The 18,181-nt window shown below is 41.0% G+C and overlaps 2 protein-coding genes across 2 annotated transcripts; one reads left to right on the forward strand and one right to left on the reverse strand.

The window, feature by feature from the left end:
- Nucleotides 1-6,788: 6,788 nt before the first annotated feature.
- Nucleotides 6,789-7,923, forward strand: LOC123163108 (1-aminocyclopropane-1-carboxylate oxidase 1). Its single transcript, XM_044580869.1, has 3 exons — nucleotides 6,789-6,921; nucleotides 7,019-7,233; nucleotides 7,359-7,923. Exons 1-3 carry the CDS (start codon nucleotides 6,820-6,822, stop codon nucleotides 7,921-7,923), a joined length of 882 nt encoding a protein of 293 aa, XP_044436804.1. The 5' UTR covers nucleotides 6,789-6,819.
- A 167-nt stretch (nucleotides 7,924-8,090) lies between these two features.
- On the reverse strand, nucleotides 8,091-10,707 carry LOC123163107 (uncharacterized). Its single transcript, XM_044580868.1, has one exon. The coding sequence runs from the start codon at nucleotides 10,675-10,677 to the stop codon at nucleotides 9,244-9,246; it is 1,434 nt and encodes a 477-aa protein (XP_044436803.1). The 5' UTR covers nucleotides 10,678-10,707; the 3' UTR covers nucleotides 8,091-9,243.
- Nucleotides 10,708-18,181: the final 7,474 nt, after the last annotated feature.

Raw genomic sequence — 18,181 nt, forward strand, 5'->3', positions numbered from 1 at the left:
GATTGTTTGTGCAGGTATTGGTGATTTGTGCATTGTCTCCTACTGGATTGATACCTTGGTTCTCAAACTGAGGGAAATACTTATCTCTACTTTGTTGCATCACCCTTTCCTCTTCAAGGGAAAAAACAACACAAGCTCAAGAAGTATCTTGGTCTCCAAGCTGGGAAGGACCTTTTAAGAGTACAAGAGTAGTTCCTGGAAACTCATATTTGGTGGAATCCATACCTGGTACATTGTTACCTCGAGCCCTCAATGGAAAATATCTGAAGAAATACCACCCGAGTGTGTGGCAAGAAGCCTAGATAGGCAATGGCCGATATACGATTATCGCCCTTAGCATAAACTCGGTCGATTGCATAATTATCACCCTGAGAAATATAAATGGAAGATGGAGTGTTGACATCATTCTTAGAAAAATTACGGTGCAAATTATTTTTTCGGCATCCAAGCTTTGATGAAAAACAGGGGGGCATGTGTTGACACCAAATTTTGGCATGGTATGAGATGCAATGTAGATGGCCTCAAATGAAAAAGGGTTTCAACATTAAAAGTTTTGTATCATCAAATTGAGCAACTTTGATGTTTGCGTCATCACCATCCGACCTCATCTTAGGAGCCGAAATTGTGTTCAAAGTTTCAAAAATTTATGTTCAGATCACTGTTTGGCTGATTACGCCCCCAAGACGGCCTCATATGAAAAAAATATTCTACATGGATTATCTCCTTCTCGTCGAATCGGTTGATTTTGATATAAAAATCATCTCAATTTGAGTTCGTATGCAAAAGTTAGAGGCAACACTATGTGGACCTATCCTGCGTGAAAAAGTGACACGAGGGACTGGACACCCACCTAGGTGATGTCTGATAGGTCGCTTGAGCTATTCGGCCTTTGCTGGCTGAATGAAGCTTGTCAGCATGGAAAGCTTGCCGGAGTGGAAAGCTTGGCGTCCTGAAAATCTTGCCGGCGTGGAAGCTTGCTCGCGTGGAAAGCTTGCCGGCCAAGTGAAAAGCTAGCCCGCGTGGAAAGCTAGCCCGCGTGAAAGCTTGCTCGCGTGAAAACCTTGGCGCCATGGGATGCTTGCCGGTGCGGGAAGCTTGCCAGTGCGAATGCTTGCTGGCATGAAAACCTTGCCGACGTGGAAGCTTGCCGGTGTGAAAACCTTGCCGGTAAAAAGCTTGCCGGCCAAGTGGAAACTGTTAAGGCCAATCCGACTAGAAACTGAAGAAGGGCTCAAAGTATTATCTAGATATGGTCTCATATGAAAAAGTGTTCTACACTAATGTTGTGCAAATTGTTGAACAATCAACTTTTCTTTTGAAGTCATCGTCATCTGAGAAAATATATCGTCTGCAAGGTTGCTACAAGACTCGGACAGCCAAGAAAGCTGCATGACCGAGTCCGACTGGAAGTTAAAGATAGCCCCACAGGGTATTGAAGATGGCCTCTATTCGAAAAACGTTTAACATGAAAGCTATTCGTCTCGTTGAAACCGTTAAATTTGCTTTTGGTCTCATCTTCATACGAGGTTGGTTGTGACCTGTGAGATTCAAAAATCGAACTGTCGTCTCAGACTTACCTAAATCCGAATTCGGGTAATTTTGAAAAGATTTGGACGGGATTTGAAGTCATTTTCTTGTGCGAGAAGTCCATCTGCCTCTTATATATGTTGGGAGTGACGACCGATTGAGACAACACACAATCAATAAATCAATCTATCATCTTTTACCTTTACTTTTATCTTCTCCCTTATTCTTTCTCTCTCACTCTTCATTCGTTCTTCTAGTCACGGGGTGGCGAACCTTGAGGCCCTAGGGGCGATCAGGTCAACCCAGGGCAGCACATAGCCGCCGCGCGCCCTGACGAGGTTCCTCCTGTGCATGTGGGGTTTCGGGTCTACAAAAGCGCTCGTAGGATTGCTTGCTATCACGCTTCCGGTCGGGTCTCCTTTGACGTGAGCTGCGGTGCATCACCCCTGGCGTCGAGGGTACATGGTGATGTGTTCGTGTGCGAACACTCCCTTCTTCTCTCTTGGTTTGTTATAACTAGAGATCAATTTCAACATGGACCACTAAAGATCTTCACCGGTTTGCAGTAGAGAAGAGTTCAGAATGATGACCCTATATTGTGTGTGAAATATATTATATTAACACTAAAAGGATCACCCTCTAGCTATCTCAAAAGAAAGGAAGTTTTTCGATCGACATCTAGTTTCTAATATTCCCAATCACGATGGTATTTTTTATAATTACAATTTTGGTACTGTTGGAGCTTATCCAATAGTTACATAAAAATCATCAGGGTTTTAATACGTGAAACCATACAGGTCAAAAAAGTATAAGACATTTTTACGGAGAATCCTATTTGATGCTTATGTACCAAATAAAGCCAATCAATACACAACGCCTACTGTAGTTCCTATGTGGGCCGGCCCATGTAAGGATTGGTTTTGAGAACCTTCTAGAAGATTTCATTGGTTTTCTACGCCGTTTTTCTGTTATTCTTTTGTCCTTTTTATATTTGGTTTGTTTATTTTCTCTGTTCTTTCTTTTTAATTTTTAAATTTTCTATTTCATTTTTTAAAACATGACCACTTTAGATGCATGGATCATTTTTTTATTAAAAAAATCATGTAATTTTTAAAAATCATGATATTTTAGAAATTCACAAACCTTTTCGAATTCATGACTTTTCTCAAAATTCACGAACTTTGTCCATATCATGGAATTTTTGAAATTAGTGAACATTTTTTGACATACACAAACATTTTTTTCAAATTAGTGAACATTTACATCAAATCCGTGAACTTATTTCAAAGTCACTTTTTTTAATCCTTTTGTGAACAATTTTAAATTCCTAAGCAATTCAAATTTGTGAACATTTTTAGATCTATAAGAAACAGAGACAGTGTTTCTGTGCTAGTGGAGCTTTTTTCACACGAGAAACCAACACATGAGCACACTGGCCGATCGAACATAGACAACAAGCAAGCGACCGTTATTGCTCGAGGCCTGCGAACACTATATATAGCTCTCTGCGAGCAATTCCGAACAATCGTCGTAGTGGCTCCCACCAGGGATGGTATCTTAAATGGATTTTGTATTCGTGCGCATCCGCTCGGGACTGGTTTGCCTGATTTCTTGTTCTCCTGTTACGCATCTAAAAGCTTTCGACCTGCTATTTCAGGATGATTTTTTTTCAAATCCCCCTCCCTTTATTTTTTTAGCTCGTGATATTTTTACATCCGTGAATATTTCAAAAATCTCAAACTCAAGAGCATTTTAAAAATCTTGATTATTTCTTAAATTTCACGGACACTTATTAAATTCATGATTTTTTTGCTATACTCATGGAAATTTTCAAATGAATATAAAATTTATGAACATTGTTTTAGTTTCATGGGATTTGTCTTGAAATCCAAAATATTTTTTGAATTAATGAACATTTATAAGTTTGCGCATGGTTTTCAAAATATATGAACACTTTAAAAATCGTGAACATTTTTGTGAATTCATCGAACATTCCTTTAATTCACAAATATTTTTTAAATTCATGAACTTTGTTCAAGTCAACAACCCTTTTCTAATTCATGTACTTTTTGAATCTGGCAATCATTTTCAAATTCATGAATCTTTTTCGAATTCAGAAAAATAATCGAAATTCAAAAACAGTTCTTGGTATATTTTTCAGTTAGTGTTTCAATTTTGTGAACATTTTTGGAAATTCAGGAATAATTTGTGAACGTCTTTGCAAATTCACGAATAATTGTGATATTCTTTAGCATTAATCCTGTAAACATTTTTCAGATTTATGAACATGTTATTATTGAATTTTTGAGCATTTTTTCAATTCAGTAGGAATTCTTTTAATTCATGAATATTTTTCAAATTCATGGACATTTTTTAATCCTCGAACATTTCTTAAATTCATAATATGTTTTTTTCAAATTTGTGCACTTTTTCTTGAATTCATGCCCGATTTAAAAAATATTATTTTCCAAATTACAATAAGACGACACAAAAAATGGAGAGAGAAAAAAAAATACTCCCTCTGAAGTTGTAATAAAGCAGCGACAATTAATATCGATTGGAGGGAATACAAACCGTCTACTCGCTTGCTCGGAGGCTAGCACCCGGCGATTTTTGTCCCACACAATAGGTAGTAGATGGGCTGCCCACCTAGAGTTGACTTGGGCGAGCATGCATTGCTACCCGCGTGCGCGATACATAGCCGGGGTTCCATTTAACGCGTAGGTCGACCAAGCGAACACCCCCGTCAGTCTATACTTGAATTCGGCTCAGCCTAAGTAGAGTAGGTTCCCTCTTTCAATTTTTGTTTGTTTTTCAGGGTTTTTTTCGTTTCTTTATTCAGTTTATTTTTTATTTTTTTCGTCTTTCGTTTTTCCTTTTCCTTTTCTTTTCTTTTCTTTTTATTTTGAGGACATCTTTCAAATTTGTGATTTTTTAATTCAGGATCATTTTTTTAATTCACGTGCACGACTGGTGGCTATTGGGCAACCTACACGTGAAATAGGGCTTCCCACACATAGCAGCTCCCCATTTTTACTACTAATTCGTTTAGAACACTTTTTACTAGTAGATAAGTTCTATATATACCGATACTTTTCTTAAGGCATTATACATACCGTGATATAAGAGGATATATGTACTTCCACGAGGCCATGGGCCAGCCCAGGCAAGCATCCATACAACCAAGTTCCAACAAAGACGGACTCCAAGCTAGGGAGTGGGTATCCCTCAAAAAAAAAGCTAGGGAGTAGGTGAAATTTCACGCGTTGTCCCCATATCATTTCACGCCTACCACCAAGCCGACATGGCAATCATCCTCATATCGCTTTACGCCTTCCACCAAGCCACCTCGCAATCGTCCAGAGGCACATAAGCAAAACCACTGGCAAAAATCACTTAGGCTTTGTTTGGTGAGTAGGGGGAGAAAGCCTAGGGTGCTAAATCCCAAAATGAGAATTTCAAGAGCACATGGCAAACCCTTCATTTCCTCGAGTAGAGCTCGCACGCTTCCGCACTCGTGGAAAATTCCCACGTGCCGTTCCCCCCGCACGATGCTCCTCCGCCTCCTCACGAAACTCTGCTCCCTCGCTTGCTGGCACGTCCTGTGGATTAGAACATCCAAAGAGAGGGTTTTGAGTTTGCACGTGGGTTTCGGTCCCAGAAAAAGCAAGGGATCCGAGGAACCTAGGCAACCAAATAAACCCTTAATTGGGATTAGGGGGTGATTTGCCTGTACTATAAATTTTAGAGGTTAATTAACTGTTTTACTGTTTGAGGCTGGATGCCGGTTTCTAAAACCCTAGAGGGTTATATCGACTTCTTTCATCAGAGCCATCACCCATCAGGGTGGAATGGACGTTGGAGGACCACACACACACCCAGTCGAACTCATTATGGCCTAAAGGGCAAAGCGCATGAGGGGCAAGCAAAAAAGTAAAGAAAAAAAGTTTCACCCTTGGAATCGGTGTAAAATTAGTGTGGTTACATTACATGTAAATATTTATATTTTTCTAAAGAAAAGACAACCAAAGGGCGTCTTATTAAGGAAAACAGTAGCTCAACTTTCAACTAGATATCGGTGACACACTAACTTTACACTCAGTTCCAAGAAATGGAATTTCGGTTAGCTGAAATGAAAACAAGTTAAGAGCCCTTCAGCAAATAAGCATGCACCAACAGAGCATCTATTGGCTTTAGTCAAGCACATGAGTCTCAACCCTTCAACAGGAATAAAAAAAAATGTAACGGTGTTCAGATATCAGATGCATCTTATATTTGAGGTGATTGATCGTCGGTCTTAAAGACACAGCAGATGCTTCGAGAAATGAAGGAACTAAAACCACGACAATAATTATGGAACGGAGGGAGTATTAGTGAGGCGAGAGGCAGAATTCAGCTAACCATTAAGGGCTGGGGATTAAACATCATCTTGTATTCCCAGAGGTGGCTCAATAGTAATCTACAGAAAACGACGAGGATTCTCTGCCGTGCGGCAGGGTACCGTTCGGCCACTGATAGGTGGGCCCATCAGGGATCAGGCCCACATGTCAGTGCCCCCAACGGCATGTGCCGTACGTCAGGGGAGCTGCTTCCACAGAAAACTGACAAGTGCAGTTTTAGAAAATTGCAAACACGATCTAGCAAATCCCTGAGAAAATCTAGGCTCACATCGGCGTACGAAACTGCAACGAATTGATCAAGGATGAATTTAAGTTATTCTGTGGTTGACTCTGCATACAGGCCTTCATGCATTGAATCAGAAAGTCAGACCAACAGTCATGATTAGTCTGACCTGAAAGATCTCCAAACTGAGATTTTACTCCTCCCTGATCTGTGCCGCGGTAACATCATCACCACGATTCAGGGCGGCGGGGCTGATCCAATGAAGGTAATTTGTAATCTAACTAAGATGGCTGCCACCACCATTCACTTTTATATGCAAGTAAAACAGGATGGGCGAATAGGCACCATGTGTAGCTCATAAGTCAACCACCATGATGATTAGTTCTGAAGGATGCTAGACAAGTTATGCAGTTATACTGGCTACATCACATGGCAATTTCGAACCACATCATGTAGTGAAATGTACCTGGACATGATTTTACATGTGCATCATGAGAAAACAAGCTTTCTTTCATTTTCAAACCACATCATGTTCTGAAATCCAGGAAAAAGTATTTCCCAGCATTCGTGTCTCGGCCATTATAAATACCTAGTTTTCTGTAGCTGTAGCAGATCAACTTGAGAAGGTTAGCCCATTTTGCTAGAAATCCATACTCAGTGTTTCAGGAAATGGAAATTCCAGTGATAAAGATGGATGAGCTACATGGCGAGAAGAGATCAGAGACACTTTCGCTTCTCCATGATGCCTGTGCACAATGGGGATTCTTTTGGGTAAGTAAGGAAATATAAGATCATTATATTGATGAAATACATTTACACTCTACCTTCTCACTGTTGTCATTTGTTATGCACCATAACTTTATGCCAGCTGGAGAATCATGGAATCAATGATGACCTCATGGACAGAACCAAGGAACTGGTGAATAAACACTATGAGCAAAACATGGAGAAGAACTTCTACAGCTCTGAGATAGCAAAAACCGTTGGTCCTGACAAAGTCACCTCAAATGTTGACTGGGAGTGCAGCTTCATGTATCATCATCAGCCAAAATCAAATATTCATGACATTCCGGAGCTGCTTCGGTGAGTTTGCAATCTAAATTATAGTAGTATATCACCATAAACCGCAGTTCAGATGCCTAGTAAATCAGGAAATTAGAGGTTGTGAAGTTTGTAAGTGTACTAATACAAACTAATCAACTGTGCAGTACTACAGTTCCTGAATATGCTGAAGAAGTAGTCAAGTTGGCCGAGCAGCTAGCAGAAGTCATGAGTGAAAATCTTGGGCTGGACAAGGATTACCTGAAGAAAGCTTTCACTAAGCCTTCCATAGGCATAAAGGTGGCAAAATACCCCAGGTGTAGTCACCCAGAAGTAGTGATGGGACTCCGTGGACACACTGATGCTGGGGGGATCATACTTCTATTTCAAGATGACTTGGTCCCAGGTTTGCAGTTCATGAAAGATGGTAGGTGGATCTCAATACCACCAACAAAAGGAAATAGAATTTTCGTAAACCTCGGAGATCAGATTGAAGTGATAAGCAATGGAATATATAAGAGCATTTGCCATCAGGTACTTCCCAATCAGAATGGGAGCCGCCTATCTATTGCGACATTCTATAACCCAGGTGCCGATGCTATAATCTTCCCAGCTCCAAATCTCACATATCCTAGCCAATACCGTTTCCAAGACTACCTTAATTTCTATTCCGCTACCAAGTTCACAGACAAGGTATCAAGGTTCCAAACTACAAAGATGGTATTCAAATGACTTGAGTCAAAAGCTACTTTATGTACCAGCTCTGAGCAAGACAAGTGGAACTCCTAAGAACTATGTATTGTGTATTTGTGTTGTCAGTCTTATTTTTCGTAGAGGAATAACTGCTCGATTTACCTGTATATTTGCTTTTCTGTAACTCAAGTGTTAAATGATAGCTGCTAAAGAATGGCTGCAGGCTATAAAAATGTTCCATTCATGCTATAGAAATATAACAAAGTCACTTTAGGCAAAATTTATCCCAGAGCTTACTAGCTTAGTAAAGTTATTTGCATTTTAAACCGGCAGTCACGCCGACTGCGCTAATGATACGCCATGTGAAATATGACTCAGAATAGTTGTGTAGCAACGAAACAGTAACAGGAAACATGTATGCCGACTGCGCTAATGATACGCCATGTGAAATATGACTCAGAATAGTTGTGTAGCAACGAAACAGTAACAGGAAACATGTATGCACTAGAAAACATTTCACATCCTCGACTCATTTGTTCAAGAGCAGAAACTACTCGGTTCAAGGAAAAAAGAAAAGCAGAACCTACTCATGAGCTAACTGAATCTGAAACGCATGAGCTGGGCACCAGGAACATATCTGTGTGCCTATGACAGAGAATCATGGTTAACAGAGATCTAATAACAAATCCTACACTGATAGAAAAACACATGCATATGAGCATAACAATTTAACAAACTAACATGAAGGCATCGGATGCATACATATCACATTGAAACCTATGGTCTTGGCCTCTTGGGTAGGGTAGGTACAACTGAAATTGACAACTGGATAATTGTTAAGTGTTAACTACAGTTAAGACTAAAGGCCTTGTTGTTGTTGTTGTTGTTGTTGTTGTGGACATCCTGGATTTCACGACAATCTCCCAATCTTGCTGCATTTGAGTCATATATAACAGAAATTCTATATTTTTATAAATGCCTTTTTAATAGTAAATTACTTGCTACTTTGCGTATATGGCTATATGCATCGTTGTTCAATTGTTTCTGGTACTACACAAGCTGTCCATTTTAAAAGTCAAAGACAACCCTTACTAGAAATCGTAAACTTAACTGAACATAAATTCATTGCTAAAGTCAAACTTTGTTGCACTTGAGCCATGCATAAGAAAATTATGTACCTTTTCTTAATAACATTTTCATAGTAAATTGATTGCTACGCTGTATATGAAGTAATGGTTTCTCGAACTACAAAAGCTGTCCATTTAAACAAAATAATCCTTCAATGCAGTCACATACTTGGTTAATCTGAATGGCAAGTAGCCCACCAGGAGCTTATCTTTGAACACTCAAGACATCACTTCAATTAGCAGGCCGCAGTTTGGCCAATATAGCTTTAGTCAAGAAAGTGTTGGTTGTCTCAGCAGCTCTCTCGAGTAAAACCCTGTGAATCTTACATACATGCCAACACTTCGAGACGAAGCACAGAAAAAAGTTGCCAAATTTAAGCGACTTTGGAAACTTTATTGCCATATCATCAATCATGGACACTAGCCTCTCGATGGTGCTTGGTGTTAGGCAAATGTCTTGACTGAGAATGTTGTAGAATAGTGCAAAGAGAGATTCTGTCCAGACCAAATCGCAGCCAATATTTTCCCGATGCTGAGGCATACAGATCGGTTTCCGCTCTCTCTCCTCACCTGAAAGCAACCTATGACAGAAGGCGGTGACATGCAAAGGATGCATGCAATCCTTGACAATCCGTGTGAGCGCATCGCACTGAGGAGCATTCAGGCCTTGTTTTCTAAGAACTAGTGGGAAGAGGACAGCCTCCAGTGCAGCAGCTGGGTGACGTTTGCAGACATCTAATGCAGCAGAAAGAAGACCAGATGAAGCTGCTCTTTGAAGGTCAAGTAACTTTGGTAGGGCAAGAGAACACAGCACAAGTGCCGGGCCTTTTCCATGCATCGCATCTTCCTCAAGTACCAAATTTGAAAGCAGAACCCTCACTGTGTCATCATCAGCTTCCCAAGGCTGTACTAAGGTAAGTACCGCCTCAGCATTCCCGGATTCAAGGCAGAGATCATGCAAATTGTTGGCTGCCTGCTGAGCACCCAAAACTGACTCTGCCATCTCAATTTCCTTCTTCAGAGCTAGAGCCCTGTGGACAACTGAATTTCCTAGTGGAGGAGCCGGAGGAGAAGGAGCGCGCCCAACCTCCTGCATGAACGAATACTCTTCTTGCTCCAGCCCCAGAGACTCCAACCAAACTCCGTCTAAACCATCCCGGCTGGCACAGACCCCACCCGGCATCATGCTCCAGCAATCGAGAGGCAGCCACGGAAGGACAGGCTGTGTCCGTGCCGCCTCTGCTTTAAGCCACGGCGGCGGCTCGTGGAACTCCTCGTTGAACTCCCAGGGGACATCAGGAACGTCTTTGTCAGGCAATCCGTCGAGCAGGTGGTGGGCGCCCCGGCGGACCCAGAATTCGTCACACCGGCCCGGCGGAGCAGAAAGGACGCGAGAGGCGAGTGAGCGGAGCTGGAGCGGGTCAAGGAGGGAGGCGGAGGAGGACAGGAAGGAAAGCGCCTGGGACTGAAGCAAGGGTGGGAGGGTCTGGAAGAGGACGGCCGTGGGTTCGGAGGCGGGGAGCGTGGGCACCGGAGAGAGGAGGAGGCGGAGGAGGCCCGCGGCCGGAGGAGGAGAGCGGGGGCTGCTGTTCGAGGACGAGAAGGCGGCGGCGTTGGGGGCGGAGGAGGCGAGCAGGTGGCGGAGCACCGGCAACCACGGCTCCATGGGAACTGGTCTCTTGCAAATTGGAAGCAGCCCGGCGATTCCCGCGATTTTTTATTCCGAGGCGCCAGTTGGGCCTTGTGGACAAGTTCAGCCCACCCTGTAAATGACCCCCTCCGTCCGGGGCATTTCCTAAACGGCGCCTTAAGCGCCCGTTTTAGGTGTTAGGGCAAACGGGCGCACACCCCCTTCTCCACGCGGGCCGGCCCATTTCATTTTTTCCCTCCTCTTTATTAAGGAGCAAAAATAATACGAACGCAGTGGGAATCGAACCGTGACTTCCTGGTCATATGCACACTACGATAACCACCACAGCCACCGCACCTTTTGCGTCTCTCATCAGTTTTTTACTTCTTTTATTCTTTCTTGTTTCTTTTACGTTTTTCTACTTTTTCTTGGAAGAGTTTCGTTTAGTTTTTTTCTTTTACTTTTCGTTTTTCTTAGAACTGTTTTGTTCTTTTTTTATATATTTTTCATTTTTTAAAAAATACATGAACATTCTCTTCAAATTTGTGAACTTTTTCTCAATTTGATGAACTTTTTTTTCAAAGTTGATGAACTTTTATCAAAGTCAATGAACTTTTATTTTGAAATTTGATAAACAAATCAAACACGGTCAACTTTTTTGAAATCCATGAACTTTTTTGAATTTCGATGAATTACTTTTAAAATTTTGTGAACTGTTTTTCAAATTCGATGAACTAATTTTCAAATTTTATGAAATTTTTGTTCACCGTATTGAAGAAAAATGTTCGCCATACATTGAAAAAATGTTCAGTGTGTATAAAAAAATGTTCATCATGTCTAGAAATTTTGTTCAGTATGCACTCAAAAGGAGTTCATCGTATTTAAAAAAAGTTCTATGTGTATTTGAATATTGTTCGCCATACATTGAAAAAATGTTCAGTGTGTATAAAAAATGTTCATCGTGTAGAGAAATTTTGTTCAGCATGTACTCAAAAAAAGTTCAGCGTATTCTAAAAAAATGGTCAGTGTTTCTTTGTATAATGTTCACCCTATACTAAGAAAATGTTCAATGTGTATTCTAAATTTGCTTTCTAAAAATTGTTCACAGTACAAAAAAAGTATTCCATTTTTCGAAATTTGTTCAGTTTCTGAAAAACATAGTTCGGGTTTAAAAGAAAAGGAATATTCGAAATTTGATGAACTATATTCAGAATTGATGAACTAATTTTTTTCAAATTCGATGAACTTTTTTCAGAATTGGTTAACTTTTTTTTCTAATTCATCTTTTTTTTTAAAAAATTGATAAACCTTTTCGAGTTCCATGAATGTTTTTTAAAATTGATCTTTTATTACAGATCTATGATTTCCTTTTTCTTTTTTACGTTTCCCTTTTCTGAAATGATTTTTATGGTACAGAAGTTATGTCAATGTTGTACTAGAAGAAGTATTAAGTAGGTTTGTTTTTGGATTATAGACATGTAAGCGGTAACTGCACTGTTTTCTTTCGGCTGTATATGTAGGTGCGATGGTTCAAATCCCAGTACCTGCAATTATGTTTCTACCATGTTTGCTTTTTGGCGAAATTATGTTTCAACCGCGTTTTCTTTTTGGCGAGGTTATTGGGCCGGCCCGCCAGGCGACGCGCGCGAGCGCCAGGAACATTAAGCGGCGCAGATGGCGCCCTATAGGAGCTCCCTCCGTCCGGGGAGCAACTAATTAACGAGCGCGACGGTAATGGGCTTCCCGCGGTGTACATATATGAAGTTATTACTTTTTACTGGGGAGCCCACCCTGTAAATGTGAAGTCGGCTTATCATATGATCATGAACACAAAGGAGAGCAGAGAGAACTGGATGGATGTAAATGCAGGAAATTCAGATTCGAGCGCGACGCGAAAGGCATGGACAGATCTCTGGCACATAAGGGTCCCATCCAAGCTAAAGATATTCTCGTGGCGCCTTGCGAGACACTCGATGCCAACAGATGACATTCTACATCATCGCCACATGTCAGATACACACTTGTGTAATTTGTGCGGATGTGAGGATTCATGGAGGCATGCCCTGCTGGAATGTACGATGACGAGGTGCATTTGGGCCCTTGCCGATGAGGATTTGACAGAAAAGGTAAGCCAAAATCAGGAGACCGACGCAAAAAACTGGTTATTCTCTATGCACGACAAGCTACCAGAGAAAGATTTCGTCTTGCTGGTTGTCACGCTCTGGGCTGTTTGGCGAACAAGAAGGAAGGCGATTTATGAGGACATTTTTCAGAGTCCTATGGCAACACACTGTTTCATCCAGTCTTATTTATCAGATATATATGCCGTGGAGAAACCATGCAACAGCACATCCGGTCAACCTAGGGTCCGACCTACGAGTTGGATCACGCCTCCTGATGGTTTCTTAAAGTTCAATGTTCATGCTGTGATAGCACGGGGCCGTGGAGTTGCAGCAGCTATTTGCCGCAGCAAAGAGGGAGTTTTTCAGGGGGCATCCGCCATTGTCATCAGGAACATATCTGATCCTCCTACGGTTGAAACATTAGCTATTCGGGAGGCCCTAGCACTTGTTGAGGATCTCAATGCTCATAGCATACATGTTGCATCGGATTGCAAGGTGGTGGTGGACGACATCAAGCACAAGAATTTGGCAAGCTATGGATCAATTGTACATGAAATAATTGATCATAGTCAGCCTTTCCAGAGTTGTATTTTTGTTCACGAGTTTAGGAGCTTGAATTTCGAGGCTCACAATTTAGCGAAGCATGTTCTACGGTTGGCGGTGGGCCGCCATGTTTGGTTAGGACACCCCGGAGACCTTTCTTTCGTACCTGTAAACTTGAGCTCGGGTTAAATAAAGCTTCGCGATATTGTCTCAAAAAAAAATTAATGAGCGCTCCTTCGGGAGTCTCGCAACGATCATCGCCACTTGGCGCGCTCACAGCCATTCGCCACGTGTCGCGCTCTGGGCGCTCCCTCCGGATTTTGTTTTTTTTACGCACATGTTTTCAGCTTTTTAAAAGTTTTTTTTGTTTTTTTAGACGTTTTGGTTTTCTACCGGTCTTCCCTAGCTTTTTGACTAAAAAAATTTTTTCGAAAAAAAAAATTTTTTTGCGCAAAAAATGCATTTTTTTTTGCGAGAGGCACGGTTGTGCTTTCGCGAGAGGCACGGGCGTGCCTCTTTCGGAAAGGGAAAAAAACACGTTTTCTGTTTTTCTTCTTCTTTCGCGAGAGGCACGGTTTTGCTTCGGCCAGAGGCACGGTTGTGCTTTCGCGAGAGGCATGGGCGTGCCTCTTTCGGAAAGGGAAAAAATGCCTTTTCTGTTTTTTTTCTTTCGCGAGAGGCACGGTTTTGCTTCCGCCAGAGGCACCGTTGTGCTTCGCGAGAGGCACGGGCGTGCCTCTTTCGGAAAGGGAAAAAACGTGTTTTCTGTTTTTTTTTCTTTCCCGAGAGGCACGGTTTTGCTTCCGCCAGAGGCACGGTCGTGCTTTCGCGAGAGGCACGGGCGTGCCTCTTTCGGAAAAGAAAAAAACGTGTTTTCTGCTTTTTTTCGCGAGAGGCACGGTTTTGCATCCGCCAGAGGCACGGTTGTGCTTTCGTCAGAGGCACGGGCGTGCCTCTTTCGGAAAGGAAAAAAAAACCGTGTTTCCGGTTCGGTTTTTTCATTCGGTTTTTTCATGAAAAAAAAAGTTCGTCAAAACCTATCAACATGAGATCTAGTTTTGAACATCTCGATGCAAGGAATCCAATGGCGAAAGCGGTTCAAGATTTGGACGCACGGTTTAAGAGATAAAACATTTTAAATAAACAGATCTACGAAAAGGGGAAAACTCCCCGGTTGCGACAAGTGGCGCACATGCAGTGCGCCACTTGTCGCAACCTGGGGAAGTTGGAGTGATCTCCGCAAGGAGTACTCCTTAATTAGTGATTTCGCTCCGTCCGGGGAGCCCCCCTATGTTCTAAAGAAAAGGGAGCCCCTATGTGTGTGTGTGTGTGTGTTGAGGCAGGGAGCCCCACGCAATTCCTTCTACTAAAAAAAAGTGATGCAATTCCTATTTGGCGCATTGTGCGTTAAAATAGTTGTGATTTCGCACTGAGAGATTAATTATAGCCTAGCTCAATAATTCTAAGCTTGCTATGGGGTTTTCCGGTTTTAGAAAACATCTAGAAATCACTCTGCATTTTAGAATCAAACCAAAAAACCATGCCAAAATAAACTAGACCGAACCATTTTTACGGTTTTTATGATTTCTAGTTTTGTGTGTGGTATGAAATTTCATTAGCTTTCTGATTTTTTTTAAATATATACCAAAAACCGAACGGTTAACTGAACTAAAAATATATTTATAAGTATTGAGCGAACAACCATGCTAAGTCCCAAAAAGATATTGTAACATACTTTTTTTACATGAGCTAGATTCCCCGCTAAGCACGTCCATTTTTCTTCTAACATAGCCATTTTCCTTTTAAAATGGTAAACATGCTGATAAACAAAGCAAAGTATACATTGCACATTTTGCATGAACAAATGAAAGCGCAGACCCCCCCCCCCCTCCCCGCGGGTTTTTTAGAAATTCATGAATTGGACGAGAATCAGAGTGACGAAGTAGAAATGAAGAGAAGATAAATCATCACAAAGTAGTAAAACATGCATACAAGATAGAAGCAGTTGATGAACATGCAGTCATACAAACATTCAGACATAAACGAGATGAACTGAAGAAATGAAGGCATCATGATGAAAGACTTTAGTTCAAATTCTTCATAGTGCATATCACAAATTCTTCAACAGCTGAAGTACTGAAAGTAAAGGGTTGAGGAATTTTGGAACCAAATTAGCTTGGTGATGACACGATGATTTGGTAATACCGGTTTCAGTTCATGCATCAACAATATGTTGGAGCGACTTGAGATTCAATCGAGCATCTTCTACATATTCTCCTTGAGCTAAGGTCATTGTAGACCTCGCTCAATCACTCATGATAAGTCTTCAAGGTAGACTTTCAAAACCTTCATAGACTTATTCACCGGCATGTCAGAATTTACTTTTGGGTGCGCAAAACTTGACGCCTAACCGTGTCTTCAAAGGTAACATGTGTCAGATCACACATATCAATTTCTTAAGTGATGCTCAATCACTTTGGCTCTCGTTGGGGGAGGGGGTATTTATAATCAGGGACAACCTGACATGATAAGACATAAATGCCCTGGCGGACATGACCGTTGTTAGGATAAGGTTCCACTCGACAACTGGTTCTAGCTCAACAACGGTCGAAAAATTGAACTCTCAAATTCATTGGGGCACTCAATTTCCTCACGGTAGAAAAGTCGCACCGGCACAATTCGATGTTTTTGTTTGTGCATTTCATTGTTCCGCGGGAAAGTATACGAGCATAGTGCGACACTGTAAGGATTGCCTAAATGAATGAGTATATGGAGGTCTGGATGCACGCCCAAGTCCCCTATGGACAATGTACAAATTTTCCAATGCCTCTCTAGACAATGCATAAATTTTCCAATGCAAACATGTTGTGGAAGCAGGCAATAGCAGCTGCAGCGAACACACTATAAATTCTCCTGGATTTGTTTTCCACAGAAATGAACATTTGGAACTCCCTGCTTCACGCTTCTGGAAATATCATGTTTTGGACTCCACGTGTTTCTGCTCTCTGCTGTGAACTTGCCAAGTTATTTCAGTAAAAAAAAATTGGACTCCACATGTTTCACTCACTCAGCAGTCAGCAGAGAGATGATCAAACAATTTCTGTCAGTTCAAACTTAGAGTAGGGGGTCGGAGGAGAAAATAAAACACCTTTCAGTTCAGGTAAAAAAATTCTGTCAGTTCAAATAAAAAATTCTATCTTTCAAAATCCTTCAGACAAAACTGGGCCTGCTGCAACTGAACACGAAAACTAACCAGCGCCCAGGTTATCTAGCGAAGCATGTGTTATTCACAAAAAATTTGTAACAATTTATTTCTGGTATTATGAAGGGGAGCCTTTGGCGCAGTGGTAAAATTGTCGCCTTGTAACCATGAGGTCATGTGTTTGAGTTTACTATAGACCCAAAGTGGTCGGAAGCAGGAACTACATGTACTGGGCTGCATTTTTTATAATTTTGGTATTATATTGCACATGTTCTTTATTCAAATTGAGGACCTGAAAAACCGTGCATGCCTTACTAATCCAGATGGATGGCAAATCATTTCTCTTGGTAACTAAGAGGGTGTTTGGATCCAAGGGACTTATTTTAGTCTGACTGCAAATAGTCTCTTTAAGAGGCTAAAGTTTCAAGCTCCCCTGACTAAATAGGGGCTAAAACTTAGTCAAATTTAGTCATGGATACCCATACTAAAATGTGGATTAGTCCTCTCTCTCCTCATTTAACTCCTCTCCTTTAACACAGACGAGTTCTGGATTGGAGGATAATAAATGCTCAATAATTTGATTTTAGTCTCTTTAGTATTTGGATCCAAGCATGGGTGAGGCTAGCAAGTTTTAATCCCACTACTTTTAGTCATGAGACTAAACCGTATACAAGCACACTCTAAACTTTACAAGCAATGATGAATGTCAGTTGGATGATTACTATACATAATTGTTTTCTCTAATTAGACGAGTGCTCACAGAGAAGTGAACAATTCTGGCATCAGGCAGTCATTTTAGAAACACCACCGGGGATTTGCCATATAACTTTTGAAGAACATATTCAGAAGTAATGGATTATTCAGAAATAATTCCCTCAAGAGAGCTTCAGTTTACTTCAGAAAGCACTTGCGTGCGCAGGCCTGAGAGCAGATCCATCCACCTACGGCTCGAAATATATGCTCATTAATCACAACTTTTGAAGAACATGTGCAATTCCTTCTACTAAAAAAAAGTGATGCAATTCCTATTTGACGCATTGTGCGTTAAAATAGTTGTGATTTCGCACTGAGAGATTAATTATAGCCTAGCTCAATAATTCTAAGCTTGCTATGGGGTTTTCCGGTTTTAGAAAACATCTAGAAATCACTCTGCATTTTAGAATCAAACCAAAAAACCATGCCAAAATAAACTAGACCGAACCATTTTTACGGTTTTTATGATTTCTAGTTTTGTGTGTGGTATGAAATTTCATTAGCTTTCTGATTTTTTCTAAATATATACCAAAAACCGAACGGTTAACTGAACTAAAAATATATTTATAAGTATTGAGCGAACAACCATGCTAAGTCCCAAAAAGATATTGTAACATACTTTTTTTACATGAGCTAGATTCCCCGCTAAGCACGTCCATTTTTCTTCTAACATAGCCATTTTCCTTTTAAAAATGGTAAACATGCTGATAAACAAAGCAAAGTATACATTGCACATTTTGCATGAACAAATGAAAGCGCAGACCCCCCCCCCTCCCCGCGGGTTTTTTAGAAATTCATGAATTGGACGAGAATCAGAGTGACGAAGTAGAAATGAAGAGAAGATAAATCATCACAAAGTAGTAAAACATGCATACAAGATAGAAGCAGTTGATGAACATGCAGTCATACAAACATTCAG

Source organism: Triticum aestivum, chromosome 7B (genome assembly GCF_018294505.1).
Source record: "Triticum aestivum cultivar Chinese Spring chromosome 7B, IWGSC CS RefSeq v2.1, whole genome shotgun sequence".
NCBI classification, from domain to species: Eukaryota; Viridiplantae; Streptophyta; class Magnoliopsida; order Poales; family Poaceae; genus Triticum; species Triticum aestivum.